This window comes from Thunnus maccoyii, chromosome 9, assembly GCF_910596095.1.
Source record: "Thunnus maccoyii chromosome 9, fThuMac1.1, whole genome shotgun sequence".
Taxonomy (NCBI): domain Eukaryota; kingdom Metazoa; phylum Chordata; class Actinopteri; order Scombriformes; family Scombridae; genus Thunnus; species Thunnus maccoyii.
In genome coordinates, this window is record NC_056541.1 from 11916163 (window position 1) to 11934426 (window position 18264).

The 18264-nt window shown below is 42.2% G+C and overlaps 1 protein-coding gene across 5 annotated transcripts in view; it reads right to left on the reverse strand.

Annotated features, from left to right (window-relative positions):
* The window catches only part of LOC121904038 (rho guanine nucleotide exchange factor 28-like), a 40954-nt gene that overhangs the window by 12016 nt on the left and 10674 nt on the right, over positions 1 to 18264 (reverse strand). For 4 of the 5 annotated variants that reach the window (XM_042421535.1, XM_042421532.1, XM_042421534.1 and 1 more), the window contains 11 exons: positions 17768 to 17969; positions 17397 to 17472; positions 15896 to 15942; positions 15076 to 15148; positions 6238 to 6359; positions 5664 to 6043; positions 4734 to 4908; positions 4144 to 4255; positions 2817 to 2859; positions 1085 to 1208; positions 127 to 271 (listed from right to left, as the gene is read on the reverse strand). In XM_042421535.1, the coding sequence (XP_042277469.1) occupies positions 127 to 271; positions 1085 to 1208; positions 2817 to 2859; positions 4144 to 4255; positions 4734 to 4908; positions 5664 to 6043; positions 6238 to 6359; positions 15076 to 15148; positions 15896 to 15942; positions 17397 to 17472; positions 17768 to 17969 (1499 nt within the window). Of the gene's footprint in view, positions 1 to 126; positions 272 to 1084; positions 1209 to 2816; positions 2860 to 4143; positions 4256 to 4733; positions 4909 to 5663; positions 6044 to 6237; positions 6360 to 11586; positions 11826 to 15075; positions 15149 to 15895; positions 15943 to 17396; positions 17473 to 17767; positions 17970 to 18264 lie in introns of those variants that run through there. The other variant, XM_042421537.1, reaches the window with a different exon arrangement.

Genomic DNA, 18264 nt, shown 5'->3' on the forward strand with positions numbered 1-18264 from the left:
TGACTTCATGTCTTTAGGCTAAACAAAACATCAAGGCAACACGTGCGAAGAGATTTACACAAACTCTGAACAGTTCAGCCACCACGGGACATAAAATGACAACAACGCTCTCGGTATAATACTCACTGGAGCACTGCAATAGCTCCTTCCCAGAAACAGACTTATCACAGGCCACACAGAGAGCGGGGCCAGATGGAGACACGGGAACAAACTGGTGTCCATTAGCTGCTCCTGCCTTCTCCTTTCCCTCCTTCACCTCTTTCCCCTTCACCTGAAACACAAGTCATAAATATTCTAAATCTACACATTCAGCTGACATTTACTGCAGTTAGTGCCAAAATATCATGTAAACCACTGAAGTAGAAATAACATGACTGAGTAGCGGGCAGAGAGAAGCATATAGTGGTCATCTTCTTGCTGTAAAACACCTGTTAAAAGAGGAGTTAGTTGAGATAAGGGGGCCTCTGAGTGAGCCTTTCTGTTTACTTTGTTAAAGTCCGTGGGGACGCTGCTGTTGTGGTGGTTTATCCGTAGGGGGGCATTAGGGGGATCCCTTTGTGTGTGTGTGTGTGTGATAAAGCTGTGTTTATTTTCTTATCAAACTTTACAAGGAAGTCTAAGAGTGCATGTTTGTTTTTTGACTGTTCATGCACATCATGTGTGCCTCTGCATACATGGAAACGTTCTCCAACACATGCACACGTGTTTATAAGATTTAAAGTATACTATGGAATGTGTTTTGGTTCCTCATGCTGTGTTGGGGGTCTGTGAATTATGTAAGAGGATATTTTCACTGTGTCCCGTTGCTAAGACCTGAAGAGAGGGAATTTTCTCCCTCACCAAATAAAGGCACTGAGCACAGACAACAGCTACCCGGCACAGGAATTCTGACACGGCCTGTCTGAGAGGTGGTAAACCTTTTACAGCATTACTTTGGGGTGGAAGGCCTTTCAGCTCGGTTTTTTTTTTTTTTTAATGAGGTTCTACTTTAGACTTTTTTCAATCACACTTTGCACATGTGGTAAAATCGTAGCCTGCAGAAATGTTATTTTCCACTGAGGCAAAAGCCGATGAGCTTCCTCACCTTGGTTTTGTTGCGTGTGCTGGACATCCTGCTCTTAAGGAAGCTGAATGTCCGGCTGACTTTGTACTTCTCTGACTCGACCTTAGATGGGATTATGTATTTATCCCACTCCTCATCCTCGATCCTGTTTCAGTGGGAAAATTTCAGTCAGTAGTCATCACAAACCATCACATCATTGGCCTGTTGAAGATTGCGGCACTCAAGACCAACATGCACACCCTTTATAGAAGTAATTGCTATAATTAGTACTTTTAATATACTAAGACAAAATGAGTAATCTGAGACTTTGGTTTCATGCTGAAATGAAAGAATGTCCAGACAGTCTTCCAGGACCCCTGGTCTACAGACTATTACTCTTAACAACATGCTTGGCATGCTTGGAAATCACTATGGACTCTAGTGGATGCTATTTATAGTATGACCTTGGCAAAATGCAATTAATAACATGTCAACTTTTTACAGCAACTTAAGGTAGTAACATTAGACAATCTAGGTGAAAGGCAACAATGACAGAATGTAAAGAAGAAAAATACATGCAACATCACATCAAACCTATACTCTGACCCGATATTAAACGTGTTAATATAATCTACCTCTGAGGATTCATAAACCACCAAAAACAGCTGCAAAGAATCGATGTGGTTAATGGATGAGTAGGGGGGGGAATGGTTGTGCGGCGGTGTTAGAATGGGTTAAGCCACACATGCATGGTTGTGAGGCCGTTTTGGTGAAAACATACTCTTTGAGGAACTCTGTGAGGGTGAGGTGTTGGAGTGACGCACTGCTCTCCTCTTCTGCTGACTGGGCCCGCTTACGGAAACCCAAAACCCTGTGTGGATATAACACACCTCAGACCAAGCTGTTGTTTTTTGGCTCATCAGGAGACTCCAGATGTTAATAATATCTGTCATCTATTATTAGAGTAAAAAAACACTGTGAGTATGGATGATGACTACAGGTTTTACATGTAGATAGTCACACGGGTGTCTCTGCTAAATACTGCTTTAGAAAAAACATATAAAATATTACAACACTGGATGGATACTGATACTGTGTGGGACTAAAATGATTGGTGAGTCTGTTCAGGCTGGTGTTGTGAATACTGCAGTATTAATATGATCTAATACAATAACTTAATGATCTGTTATGATAATCTAATTGCCTTATAAGATCCTCTAACATGTTTCCTCTGTTAGCAATGCATGGTTATTAGCGAACACAATGTATGAGAGCATGATGGATTTATGAAGCAATGAAATGAAATAAACTGTGAAATGAATATGCATTGCGGCATGTAAGAAACGAGAACACAGTAAAGGAAAAATTGGCATATAGGAGCATTGTAAAGTTCACCAGTTGAAATGTTTACAACACATAATCATGAATTCAGTATCAGTGACGTGCTCTGAAAACGAGCTAGATGTTTCTGAGGTCTGAAGTCAAGGAATGGCGTGAGTCTTGCTGTTTACTCAGGGTAATTTTGAGGTTGCAATCAGAGCATATTCTGGCCCCAGCCTTGCAACAGGAAGTATGTCACATCCTGCCCAGTTAGACCCCAACCACAGGTTTAACTCCGAAGACATAAACGCACACATGCAGACCCATCTGAGCCAATCTCTAACCGCTGGTCAACACTGATGTCTCAAAAGGGAGGAAGTCTGTTTTAGCATACGAGCAAGTCCCTGTGCAGTTGAGTGGATCTTGCCTGAGAAAAATAATACACTGGTTTTACCTCTTTTCTCTGGGAGTCTCAGTCAGGCTGAATGCTCTCTGCTCTGTAATGTAGAGTCACAGGGAAAGGCAAATGAGTAGCCAGAAATAAATATGGCATTGAAGTTAAAGACTTTATTACAGATTCTCAGTGAATCAGCCAAGAGGGTTAAAAACAATCACCCCCAATCAGATTTGAGTCAGAAGTAAATACAAGAAGCACTGGAAAAGTCTTGATGCAGCAAACCCTTACAGAGAAAGACCAAACACAGCACAGGAGTTTTGCTTTGAAAAAACAGTTGACAGCAGAAATGGAAAATCAAAACCAAGAGGGAACAAAACATGTACCCAAACTGAAGCAAAACAGAACCCCCACAGTAGAAACTCCTCCTTAAGATGATCTAAGAGTTCCTTAGAGAGCATTTTTCCAAAGCCTGAGGATGTTTAAAAATGCACAGTCTCAAATATTCAGACCTCTACTTGTAGGTCATTATATAATGTAATTCAGTATTTTGGATGCCTATTGTTTTATTACTAAGAAAGAAAACATTTGGCATTGAGCTTTGGAGAAAATCTGCTCTTGATCACCCAGCAATTCAAAATAATAATGGACATATTCTTCTCTGAGACGGTGGTTTGGGCATTGTCATTATGGGTGCTGCACTCACAACCAAAAACTAAATCTTACCACAGATATAGGGCTGCACAATTTGGGCTACAATAAGAAAATTATTGTTTTGCCGATCATTGTACAGCAAAATGATTTTTTGCCCAACTTAATCGTGACTTATTCAATTATTTGAATCCAGTTTTTCCATCTTGTATCAATGTGCTTAATATTCTACATTGCAGTGAGTCATGAAATGCTTTAATACACAACACATGACAGTGCAGTTATACCAATTTAATTGTGCAGCTTTTGATAATCACCAGCTTGCCCCGTGGTTCACCAAAAAGAGCAGAGAGAGGCGTTGTCATTCACCGAACAGCAGCTTTTACGTTGCTTCTTGACACTGCTCTTGTACTTACTAACTTGGTTGAGACGAGAGAGGGATTTAGAGAGAGATAAAGCTTGAAGTAGAGAGCGACCGCTGCTGCTGAATGCACCATCTACACAGGATAAAGTACGGCCTTAATGCTGTGCACTAACACACACACACACACACACACAAGTAGTGTTGCTGTATCATAGCAGAGCTCACACTAAACATACATATACTTTATAGAGGTTCCATTGATTTATGGCACTTGTCTGGTCTTCTCCCTGTTAGACATGTGGCACATGTGTCCACTCAGGCGGCCCCTGAAAACAGAAAGGTCACAGGGCAAAGGGGTCAAAGTTCACTGACCTTCTGCCAGGTCAGTGATGGTTGCATCTCGGTTTAGCAGCGGGCGTGACGGCTTCGCCTTGGGGGAGGAGTAGGAGTAGGAGCGCAGACGAACCTCGGCTTCCTCTGGGTTCTGGTTGAGAGCAGGAACAGATCAGACAGAGCAGCAAGCAAAAGTTTGCAGGTTCAATCCTGCGAACAAGAAACTTGGAGAGCGACAGATTGCTGCAGGGATGACAAATCCACTCAATATGTCTGACCTTTCATTCACAGCATTGAGCTGTTGACAGTCTGGGCTTAAAAACTAATGTCTGCCTGTGTTCAGGAGATTTACTTTGCATTTAGTGTATACATGTGTTTTTAGTACTTTATTGTGTGAGCAAGGCACTTAACACCACATCAGAAGTGCATTCTTTGGAGTTTAAAATCAAACTATTGTCTGCCCTATGTAAAAAAAATTCTATGCTTTATCAAATAGGCAATCAGTTGACATAACTTTCTTTCAATTTCTTGTTTGAGAGCAAAGAGGTGGCAGAATCAGGAGAGGATTCTACATGCATTAAAAACATCTTTTCTCAAAATTTAATACAACGTGTTTAATGAGGGTGTACCTTGGTGGGTTTGTGCGTGCTGTCGGAGTGTGTGCGGTTAAATTCAGGGGAAGTGTCGAAAGAGTCCCTCTCCTCTCCTGAGCTGGAGCACAGGATGGACTGCTGCTTTAAAGACGAGCAGGGGTAGGAATGTCCCAATATGTCCTCTTCTCCACTGTCACACTCAAGACTGGGACTTTTTCCACACAAACACAGATGCAAACACACATATGACAAGGTTATGAGCCTTCAGTATGCTGATACTGTACTGAGTCATGTTATTACGCATTACAGCTATAGACAAACTATTCAGATTTCTGTCATTAACCAGCTCAAACTACTCTTAATATAAAAAAATCAACAATATGACACCTCCAACTGGTTGAAGGCTCAATTAAGGAAATTGAGGATAGATTTAAATCTATCTAAACTCCTGCACACTCCAAGATAATGTGCTGACTCTGTTTCCATGATGACCTACAGCATTTTGTACAGAGAAGTGCAGATGACCTCCATGATCTAAAAAAATCGTCATGGACAGTCATCATGGCTAAATCCGGGCTATAACCAGGTTTTAAACCATGTAGCCTTTTGGCTTCTGACCTAATACAGGAGATCCTGCAGCACTGAGGAAACTGGAAGGAATGTACAGAGAAACCTCAGTACACAAACAGCTCAATTGTGTCCAGGCTTCCTGTCACTTTCCGCACTTTCAGTGACTACAATCACTGTACTAAATATCAAATAATGCTTTTTCTGTAATTCCAAACAGGTGACACTTGGTACTGTACATTGGCAATGGATTAGCCATTCTCTCACTTTCTTTGGATCAAATTAACATAAAAACTAAACTAGTTGAGAGCCAGTCACATCAGAAGTTCTACAATTCTACAACACATGTTGCTTGCCTTTGATTATGAATTTGAAAATTAACAGCAATTTTTGTCCTACCTCAGGCCCCGCGGCAAGCTGCATCCTCTGCGATTCAGCGAAGGAGAGACTGTAAGGCAGGACTGTGTCTGCCGCCTCTGTCCTCCCTCGAACAAACGGAAAGCGGAAGCCAGGGGGGAGGAAGGAAAAATTGGGGAGGAAGCAAAAGGAGAGGAGGTAGAAGGGGAGACGTGAGGGGATGGCTCCTTGTGATTCTCCTGGCTGAAGCCTTGGATTCTCCTCTCCCCATTCTGGGGCGAGGGTGGGTACCGGTTCTTGGGCCAGCTCCCTGAGTTAGGGGGTGTCATGGAGAAAGTGTCCCAACATGGGCTGCCAACATGTGGCGAAGGGCTCACCTCCTTCTCCCCCGGAGAGCGGTATTTAATGTCAGCGTCATCTACCTGAAGCAGAAAAATAAGAAGTGAGGGCAATGAGAAGGAGCCTTTCAAGCGACCAATTTGTCACTCCTGTAATGAAACATTGTCTTGTCTTTTTTTGATTCAATGTTATGAAATATAAAGCTGATATACATCGTATATTTCCACTCACACAACAGAGAAAGAGGATATAATTTCTAATTTTCAGCCCAACTCACCTGGTCCACCAGCATGGCGTTGGCATAGACTCTGTCTTTGCCATGGATCATTGCTGACAGTCTGGCAGCTGCAGCCAGAGTCGGTGACGAGGCCTGACTCTCCCTTATGGACTGGCTTTTCTCTACAGAGAAGGAGGGAACCACAGGGAGAGAGAGAGAGGGGGGGGGGATTTTTCAATATCACATTTGGTTTCCACAGAAACACAGAATAACTTCTCACAAACACAGGAAGTGACATAGACATCCTGGGCAGTTGCATGTCATTGTTCAGGACCAGTAGTCTCTGCATGAGTGTATGTGTGTGTATGTGTGTGTGTGTCAGTCTGAATGGCTCTTTGCACACACACGTGAATGGGTGTGCATGGAGTTGTGAGTGGGCATCTGTAGGCATGTTTCTTCCAAACCCTGCCTTCAATACAGCAGCAAGTGGAAATAAGTCCCGGTGAGCACACAGTAGCATTGAGAGGGACCCTTTCAACACAGTGGAGTCACTGTGAGCAGAAGCCTGGTTTCGCTGTTAAACAGGGGAAAACACTCCTGCTCTCAAAACACACACACAGCTCCCTCTGGGATGTGCTCTGTACAAAACACAGCTTCTCCACAACACAATTTCTAAGAAAGTATTTCAGGCATAAGCGAGTAAAGAACTTACATACACAAAGAGGCTGTGGGAGAACGTTAGCAGTCACAGCACTCACAACAACGAACCTTTATGCGACACAGTGAAGGAGGTTAATTAAAAAAAAAAACATGAGCTTACACTACAAAACTTACACTAATAATACTGATACTTACTACTAATATACACAAATTTCACTTTAATAAAATTGTACAAATTTAAAGGAAAGTATGAAAAATAATATTAAAATTAATAAAATCCCAATATAAAAGTATAAGTGGGCAGTTTTAGAAGTCAAGGTCATGGCAAATTAAAGGAAAAAACATTATAAAGTGTCTTAGTGAGGTGTTGAGCCACCACAAGCCTCCAGAACAGCTTCAGTGTGCCTTGGCTTATATTTTACGAGTCTCTGGTACACCAGTTTTCAGAGAGACATTTCCTCATTTGGTATTTTGGTGATGGTTGAGAACATTATCTGACACTTAGCTCTTCCACAAGGTTCAAATATGGTAACTGCAAAGGCCATAGCATATGAGTCACATAATTCTAATACTCATCAAACTATTCAGTGACCTCATGTGCACTGTACAGAAGCATCTGCATTCAGTATGCTTCTCTACTCATTTAGAGAAGTTTTTCTTTCAATTTGTCACCTGTCTAATATATGTCAATGTACAGTCTATTGGCATATATGGGCATGTACTGTATATACAATATGTATACATTCATATAGTACTTAAATTGAAATATCAATTTGAATGATATTGTGTCACAGAAGGGACATTTAATCAAAACGTTTCAGTAATATCACTAACTTCACTGTCACCGCTCAAGTTTCCATTTTTATGGTTATGGTTATTTCATCTGTAAACTGGCATAAATGAATACTAAAAATTTCAGTTTTAGGATGTTGGTAATGGACACTGATGGATCCAAACCCCAGCTTGCCTCTTGATCACCCAGCAATTCTTGCCTGTTTTCAAGATTATGTGAAATTCCTGAACTTGTCTCTGTTGAGCGTTACGGTAAATACCATTGGTTGAGTTTTCTGCCTGTTTTTTTTTCCCAATCCCAGCACCACACTCACACGAAACCTTTGTGTTATATCTGCAACCTTTGTACTTAATCGTATAAAACTCATTAACTTGGTACGCTAACAAAATCTTACTAATCAAATAAACGTTAGCAAAATGACTGCTGCAGTATTCTGGTTTACTTTCACTTCCTACTTTTTCTAAAGTGGAGTATCTCTGTTTCTTCGACTGTGAGTAACCAATATTTAAAGCTCACCATCGATCTGTAAGACACACAGGATTAAGAAAACTGCACCCCCAAATAACAAGGAAATTCCCCCCAAACTGTTTATAAATCTAACAGTTTACCCCAAACTGCTCCAGTGGAGCTTCTAAGCAACCAAACAGAAATAGATTGTGGTTACATTCAGCTGCTCACACAACTGCATTATGTACTGTACGTGAAGTGCAGCATTGAGGCAGAGATTTCACATTCTGTGAAGCATTCACTGAGAAAAAAAAAAGAATCTCTAACCACATTAACAACCGGTAGTAACAGTACAGTGCTCTATCACACTAACCAGAAGCGGCAGCCTCATTAGCTCAGTTATATTATTATGTTCCTAATCACAAGTCTCACCTTACACCAGACAAGCCATGCTTGCAATGATGCCAGTAGTGCAAAAACGTGTCTTTGGCACTGCTGTTTCCACCTAAACTCCTCAAGCAGATATCAAACCAAGACTCAACAGTCTTCTTTAAAAAACAAATCCATAGTTTATTCATGTTTCCAAGCTGCCAGCACCGCAGAGTAGAAGAAGAGAAGTTCAGCAGTTGTAGCAGAGAATAAATCAGACCAACAATTGGCTGTGCTTCCTGTAGGCGGTGAGTCCAATAAATCTGAGGCAACAGGGAGTCAAGCAGACACTGATGAGGACACCAGATGATTTCTGTTCCATCCACATCAGATGTAAAGGAATAGACTCAAGTTGAACCACTGCATGATATACAGAGGCCACTCCACATCAAAATGTACTGTAAGTAACCACAACCTGGAATTATCAGAAAATGGCTAACCATAAGAGCTACAACCTGTTCTTCTGTTGTTAAAACACTTATGGAGTATCATTATATACTGTAATATATGAACCTGAATCCAGATACATAATACCTACACAAAGTGATGTTAGACCTATGGCAGGATTAGTTTTAATCCAACATCAAATCCAGTAAGGGTCAGATCTTGGATGTGGGTCAAACCACTGTTTGAAAGCAGATACTGTTTCATATAAACCCACTTCAGGAACTTGACAGACAGGCCTAATAGTTCAGGTTCTGGGCCAGGTCCAAAGCCACAGCTGGCTGCCACGGGCCCGATCGTTCACACACCTCTGACCCATAAACACTGCCTCAGTGAACATTACTGTCAGGCTCTGCGATCTGTGTTTAACATTAGTTAACCAGGGGAATAACAGAGAAGCAGGGAGTTCATATTACTAACATGTTAGAGCTGCACAAAATCCATTTTTCTGCTGGAGAAACTGTCTTTATTGCTGAGACAGTGAGTGCTGTCTGCAAGGTTGCCATTTCAAAGAAGGTATTAAGGAATGCGGAGCAGTGTGTGGGGCTATTTGTATAGGATTTTGCTCACAGAAGGTATATTTGGAGTGATGTGATATTCAGAGCATGTCCCAGAGTGAGAGCCAACCCTATACAGTAGCAGAGCCTGGAGCAGGAGCAGAGAGAAAAAGAGAGAGCTAGAACTCTTAAAGAGACTCAGACAAAGGCAGTAGTCAGTGCCAGGTTTCCAGACCAGGGCAGTTAAACACAGAGAGTGACCCTTCAACCCGTGCACACCCCTGGGAGAGAGAGAGATCGAGGGAGGCAGGATGGAAAGGGGGAGGCAGGGCTGTCACAAGGGCTCTTTCTCAAGGTTCGCTTTCTTTGAAAAGCTGCTGGGGAACTTAAATGGCAAAACAAAAAAAAAGTTCAAGATAAACAGAATCATAACTGTTAATTGTGTAAACACCTAGGCTCGTTTATTATGAGTGTGAAAAACATTATTTGTCCATGCTGTCCTCTTCACTTTTTAAGCACCGCACCAAACAACTGTCACTTTGAAGAGAGCTGGGAGAAATTAGGAGCAGAGTAAAATAACAAGCTGCAGTCTAAAAAAGGAGTGAAATAATCAAAACAGAGGGTGTTATTACCTTATAAAAGCGGAGAGATAATTATTTGACTTCAGTGCTCATGGAGGGCCGTTTAAATCATTAAAACAATTGTCCACCAAAATCCACAAACCCACTCTGAGTTCTGACACCTGCGGTCGAACGTCCCAGTCCAAGCATCACATTGTGTGTTCCCGTTGTGTTTACATTTCGGTGCGTCATCCGGCCCGAGAGATCCAGGAAAAGGTAAACCCTGAGCGACCAGCGATCAGCCCTCGGAGTGAAGAAATAAACTTGCAGCTCCACACACCTGAAATCACATTTAACTTGGTGCAGGTGCATTGTTACACCAGAGCGGTTTCAACTTCACATTCTGACTTTGAAAAATTGGGCATTATGAAATCCACTTGGAGGATATTTGGTCAATTTGAAAAGTTTATATGGTGGAATTCTTTCTGCTCTTCAGTCGAACAGCACAGACAGGCAGTGTGTATAAAACTTGCCGATGTCAATCACAATTACCAAGCAATAACATGGATAATCTTTCGGAGGTTTATGGTGAAAGATGAGGAAAAGACCACTGGAGTTGAGCCATGACACAGACATGGCAGTAACTTGATCTTCCTCTGTGTCTGCCTCTCTCTTTTTCTTTCTTCCTAGTCACTGTTTTGCACACAAAGCAATAAACAGTTGAATCACTCTGGTTTAACTCTGCACTATTTTAAGCAGTGAGTTTAGCCCTCCCATGACTAATGATGAATAAACAAACTTGTATGCCAAGTTTAAGCACCAGGATTAACTTGGTTTTGGTTCAATTTCTAGTGAATTGACAATAAACTGTGGCAAGCTCCAATTACACTTCAGTGACAGCTCAACAAAAAAACTGCTTATGATCGTCAACTGCAGGTGCCTGAGCGTAGGTATATGCAGACAAACTTCAGGCCTTTCCTTTTGCACATCAAGGACCCCAGCAGTCACGTGAGGCCACGACTCCTCAGCGGGGTTCATTCATGCAAACAACAGTGTGATCTGAAAATGTCGAAAGCCCCAAACCACACAGTCAGCCTAGAGTGGACATCTGACATTCCCCAACATACTGTCAGCTATCAGGTTACATCACTGGCAAACACGCAGTTACCTCACTCTGATTGACTCCATGCTGCAGTGGATGCCTGTGAGTATGAATGTGTAATGGGAACAGTCTAAATTTAACCTTACTGTTCCACAGCGAACAGTGAAATGTGTCTGCCATGAGGGCAGTTCGCAGTAAAGTCTTCCATTTGCCATCTGTAACATGATGTAGCTATAAGGAGATAGAAAAACTACATGTATACAGATCAGCAGCATTCGCTCTGAAATTAATCTCCATTCATCTTATGTCTGTCAAACACTGCATGAGTCAACACACCGGTAACACTAACATGTATTCTTAAGGATATTTGTGAAATGAAAAGTGACCTAGCTGACATTCATGGCAACTCATTTGACTGTAACTGTGAATGTGACAGATAGATTTACACATCTACTGTATCAGTTACTATAGTGTTACCTTTTTTGCCCGTCTTCCTGCGCATCCTCATCCTCGGAAAAGAGGGCCAGGAGTAGTTGAAAGGAGAGTCCGAGTCAGAATCCATGATTTACTGTGTTCAAGAAAATCTTAATCCAAGTAGCTCAAGGTATATGAATAAATGCCTCAGTTTACATCCATTCCCCCATGGCTGAACAGACTCCGGGCTAGTTGTAGCGTCCTTCTTCCAGAGCCCCGCTGTAGACACACTGACACTTCAGGAGTGAGCCAGCATGTTCCCCCTGTCTCCCCCAAACCACCCCTCCCCCTAAAAGCCTCCCCTTCCCCCTCCACAACTCTGAACCAACTGTCCGACAGAGCCAGGACCGACCTCGGTCTTCTCTTTCTGCTTTCTTTTCTATAGTTTATCCACAGTATCGCTTTTTCCTCTCTTTCTGACTGCTTTTCTCAATCTGTGCCAACTCTGGATCTCTCCGTCTTCCTCTGTCTCAGTCAGTCACTCATCTACCACACACACAGTATGGAGGGAGAGGGGGGAGAGATCAACACATGCTGACAGGGGCAGGGGGAGGAGGGTATTGACGGCCGGAAAGAGTGACTGAAGGAGGGAGAGAAACAGAGAGAGACAAAGTCAAACATAGGAGTGACTTCAGAACCCACAGCGAAGACAAACACGAGGGCAGACAGCTTAGCGGAGGTGAGTCTCACACACGGGAGAAATCATTAACCCTGTGAGTTCATCATTGTCTCGGAGATATCCCAGGATGTGGAGCTACACACTCCACACACTTCGAGGTACAAGCCATTCACCTCAAATATGCATGATGCCACGTCTGAGGAGAGTCCTTCGCAATCACTCCATTTTCTCTCCGTCTCTGTCTCCATATTTTAGCATGTCAAAGCCAAGCTGAGTCCGGGGGGGAAAGGGGTTTGGAGCATGGAGGGGGAGCAGACTGCCAGGTCAGCAGCCTCACCATGGAGACAGCAGTGAGAGCCGCTGCTGTTTTCTTCTTCACTCTCCATGTCGTCCCCCCTCTCCCTCCCTCCCCCCCACCCACACCCCCACCCTTTTCCTCCTCTTGCCAACTTGCAGGAGTACAGTGCTCCATTTGCAGCGGCAAGAATACAAGTAAGTTTGAGTAAGGGTGGCAGAAGAAAGACAATGTGCTAGTGAAGGGGATTTTAAGAGACAACAGCACTCTGGAAAGAGGCCAAACGTAGGTTTATGAAAGCACATAAATGAAGGAATGTGACAGAAAAAGAGGATGAGAAGGGTTTTGTAGGCAGAATGTATGCAGAGGTGGGAAAAAGACGGACACTGCGACTATAGAAAGTAGTTAAAGAAGTTTCTGTGTGTGTGTGTGTGAGGTTGTGTATGTGTGTGAGGAGGGGAGGCGGAGGGGGTGGGGGTTGGCACTGTACTGGTGAACATTAATGCTGCCTTTGTGGGGTCTGTGTGAGGTTTAATCCTTTTTTTCCGTTCTCCAATTAGATCCCTCAGCCGGGGTCAGAGACTCTTGTTAGCGTTCCTGGCGTTACACTCATCGTCTGTTGTCACAGAGCCAAACTATCCATATCATAAATCCCTTTCTCCTGCTTTCTATTCCCCCCATTACACACACACACACCATTCTCACACTGCTCCACTCTCTTTTCCCTGGGGATCTCAACAAGCTGCTGGAAAACTACATTCAGCAAAGCCCTGGCAACCCCCATTCAGCCACAAACAGCCCCCCCACCCCACACACACACACACACACTATACCCCTTGCCTCCTTCAGAACACTCTTCCACACTGCATTCTCCCTCTCAAACACACATACACACACACACACACACACACACATCAACCTCCATCCTTTCTTCAGCTGTGGAGAGCGGAGACCCTCAGGATGAAGTGTCATTTGCTGTTTGTTCACTAAACTCACATTAAAATGCTGACCTGGGAGGATGGGACTGGTGGGGGCATGGGTGCATGAGCCTCTCTGTTTGTGTGTGTATGTAGGTATTTGGGGGCAAGTGTGTGTTTTGGGTGGGGTATTTGAATTTTGGGGGCATTAAGAGGGCAAAGGTGGGGGAAAAAGGCAGAAGGATGGAGGACAAGAGAGAGAAACTGTCTTTTTCTCTGACAAATTCTTAATTATTGTACTTAAATCTTGTCCAACTCGCTTTGGCCATTCTGTATTTGATAATGGTCATGATGCCAATAAAGAAAGTTTAAATTTTAGACAGTGGAAGAGCTGACATCAAGAGGACAGGGGGAACATGACAGCTACACTCAAAATTCCTCATCCCTTGCTGAAGGTCTGGCTACTGAAGTTCTGTCTGTCTATTTCATGACGCATTGGCTCAAGTCAAGTGGCCATATTGTATGTGATAAACACAGGCTGGAATCATAATATATGCTCCACTAGTTTTCTGTAATGCTCAACAGCTTTGGAATGTCTAATGAGGAATCTGAATGTCCTCAAGGGTCAAATATGCAGTTTAATCCCGGAAGAATTACGTGTACAAAATCTGAGTCATTTTCATTCTGAGCTATTGTTTTATTTAAACATGTCATTGAGGGGAAACTTGAAGAAAGCAGCAATCAAGTGACCAATGCTATTTGTCTGAACCACAAAAGCCGTTTGAAGGGATCAATCGAGGTCACAGGCAGGCTCTTCAAAGACTTACATAGAAAATGTGAAAATCCTCAAACAGCCAACAAATACACCCACACACACACAGACACACACACACACACGCATAGTAGAAAACAGCTAAACCATATAGCATGGAAAACAACACCAGCCACAGGCAGTTAAGATTGCAGATATCTATTGCCAAGTGTTATAAAGCCTGAAGCCTCAGCTTGTAACCACAGCATTCTTACACTGAGGCATCAGTCTGCTCTCCAGCAATACAAGCCAATTATTAACCCGCAGGATGTTCCCACTCTCAAATCCTTCCCTTCCCGTCTAGAAGCAGATCACAATGAAGCCACCTTCAGCCACCTCGTTAGGATTCATTTTCGCAATCACAGTTAGCGGGAATAGGGTGACTCAGGATTAGCGAAAGGAGTGTTGCCTGTATGTCATATTAAAAAGATTCCTTCTGATTGCCATAATTAGGGTAAACGCAGAGCGACAAGCCCCCAAAAAGCCCCAGAGGAGGGAGGTAAGACAGGCAAGGGGACTGAAATGTGATCCTACAGTCAGTGGGGAAGGTAGACTGGTCATACTGGAGGATTAGAGTTGAATTTGAAGTTCTGTTCAGGAAAGGAAATGTTTCCTGCTGTTGGACTCACTTAATGATTGGAAGCTACTTGGATAACTTCCTATGACTATAATACCACCTAAAACAACAATGATCAGTTTCTGTCTACACAAAACATGATCCACAGCTGAGGCACCACATGCTCTAAAATTAAAGCCATATTCAGAAAGAGCTGCTCTTTTGAAACGGGACTTCCAAGAAGGTGCTTGGTGTGAAGTTTAAAGGATTGTTAAAAATAAAATAACCATTTACCAGAGTCAGACTGCGATGGCTCGTCCACTTGGTCCTCCTCATTCAAACAAAACATCAGCGGCTCCTCGTAGTCCTGAGCAGAGAAACAGGGAAGCTTTCACTAAACGGCACACACATTTCCACAGTGAGACTTTCCCATCAGGTTACAAGCATACCAAGAAAACTAAAAAACAAGTAGAGCAAAGTACAAAAACATAAGTGTCTGCTGGGTGCTTAGGTGTGTGACAGAGTAAAATCAATTAGGTAACCATCTGTAGCACACATAACAGGTCCACTAGGATGACCAGAGCACGCCACACCTCTCAAAACATGAAACACACACTTGACCACTCACAAAGTAGGTCATTCAGCAACCTGTGCCAGGTGGCGGCTCCAACACCTTAACAATGAGAGTTAAACAATGTGGAGTATTGAGGGCCAGCAACGGAGGGAGAAGTCAGTGCCTTGTTCTAGCCAGGAGTGAAGTTTGGCCACTGGCTGATGCAGATGTTCATGGAGGCTGAACAGAACTTTTAGACATTTAGAAATTTGAAATTAAATATCCAGAACACCTGCTGCTTCAAAATACAGTAGATGATGGCACTAAATGAGTTATGTTTTTGAAGGAAAGTAACTTATGTTCATATTTGATGAAATTAATCCACTTTGTGAAAGAAGTTTTCCAATACATTCACAACTTTACTCTACTTTAAAATGCATCATAACAAACAAAAGATATTGGTACAAAAGATATTCTGATCATATTTCAAAGTACAGTTTTTAAGCTCTGTGTATGTGAAATCATATGAGAAAACACATAGTCCTTCCCTCAGATACTCACATTTTCTTCTGCAGCAGAATTTTCTCCATTAATATCAGGATACAGTCCTGAAAGAAGTGAGAACATACTCAGACGCAGCCATTAAACTTCAAAAGAGACTCAAGCAAGCACAGATTCAGGTTTTTAATGATGTATGTACTCTGTTAGGTCTTATTTTTGTTTTCTTTTCATAACCTGAGGGTATATTTACCGTGTGGCCTTGATCTCCTTTCATTTTCTCCTTTCATTGTTCATTTAACTACCATGTGTATTCCAGATCAAAGGACACAGTGTATGATCGCTTACCAGAAACAAGGCAGCGACACACAGAAATGAGTGTTTGGGTGGGTTTGATACGCAGCCTGGGGTCACGTATAAATATAAAGGCAGGAAATGTAGGAGAGGGAAGTAGTAGCGACCCATAAAGGTTATATAGGTTGGGAGCGAAAATCAGAGACAAGAATAAATTACATGAAAAGAGGAAGAGAAAGAGAAAGCAAAAGCTGAGAACAGAGAGGATGTAATGTATGAGAGATTGCTAAACAACACCTGACAATAGTCTTTTTGTGCCTCAGCAGGATACCATGAAACACATTCACTGGAGTCTGATATACTGATGCCAGCTGGCTCTAAAGTTTCCTTACAGAAAAGGGGAGCGAGACAGAGAGAAAGAGAGAGAGAGAGAGAGAGGTAGAAGGGACAATCTCGTAAAAGAGAGTGTGATCATCCACACTTCAATCTGCTCACTTGTCTTTTTTTGAGGTACAGTTTGATTGTTTAGAGTACTTATAAACAGGGCTGCAATCAATGATTATTTCCATCAATGATGAATCCATTGATTATCCATTGTTTTACATCATTTTCAAGAGCCAAAGGTGACGTCTCCAAATAGCTTCTTATGTCCACAAAACAGCTCAAAAGCCTTTTTTTTAATGTCCAAACAACAAAAGTATCAAAAAGCTGGAACAAGCAAATATTTAGCATTTATGCTTGATGAATGAACAATTAATCAATCAACAAATCTCTCATTAAATAATTTCCTGTTGATTGACTAATCTATTATTGACTGCATGAATAGCTTCAGCACTGCTTATAGCCTGGTGCAATTTTCACACCATATAAATGCAGTTATTTGTGCATTTAAACTTCAAGCGTTCTATGGAAGAAATGTTTGGTTGCTTATTATCATATGAAATTCTGGCACTTTATTGTTATTTAAATTTAAATAATCCTTATTCATCCACTGGGATCATTTAGGTTCAACTTCTCTTTTTTCTCCACCTCCTTTTTGTTTTTTTCAACAGACTTGCAGTACCCTAACTCCCCACATGAGGGCAGTCCATTTCTATCACTATTTTAGCCAGATTCAAATCACTGTATCTGGCCACATAAACCACCAGAGCAAAAATGGCAGACCATTGCTACATCAAAGAAAGTAGTTAAGACTGGATGGTTTAGTAAAAACAAGCCTCCACAATCCCACAATCCCACAAAGCACCCAGATTAGGGAAGAGTATGATACCGTTCTCTGCAGGATCATCCACTAGTTGTTCCTTCCCTAAGATGGTCTCCACTCGTTCCCTCCTTAGTGCTTTGATCTGAGAGAGAAAAGATCATGTTTAAGTAAGAAAATAAAGTAAACTTAACTATATTGTTGGTGGGGGATGGACTATTTTTGACTCCACACTTAGTTACTTTACAATTATATTTACACAATTCCACCTAGCTTTATTTTAGTGGCATTTTGAGGTCTATCAGCTGCAGCAAGAAAGGACCATTCAGTCATTTTTGACCACATAAATTAGGCCTAAAGGTATATTCCTATATCTAATCATAACTGACAATGTTTTGATCCTGCATTTACATATATTACCAGCATAAGAAAACACTGACCTCTCTGAGGAAGTCCTCATCTCTAAGCCTGCCTCTGAGAAGCAGGATATCAGCATGTCGGCTCTCCTCTGAGCTCCACCTCAGGTTTTGTCGGACAGTCAGCGTCAGGTTCCCCGTATCATGGCAGAACCTCAGCAAGCGGGACCGGTCTGCCCACACCTGAGACAGACCTGCAGGAGGTGTGGCTAGAGGATTGGGTGGGCTGTACCAAGACAGGTGAGTAAGTTTAATCACAAATAAAAATGAAGAAAAAAACCTCCTAAATGCATAATGATAACACCATTTTAATAATTAAAGTATATATGTATATATGGAGAGAAATTGTCAAAACTGAATTATTTGTTGGGATTCAAAGCTTCTCTCTCTACAAGTATTGTCAGTGTAGATGATGGTTGTCTAGTTTTTCTGGCAGCCCTGTAAGTCTGTGCTTAAGATTTACGACCTGACTTGAGCACAAAACATTCCTGAGTTTGACAGCTAATACTAACAGGTGTGTA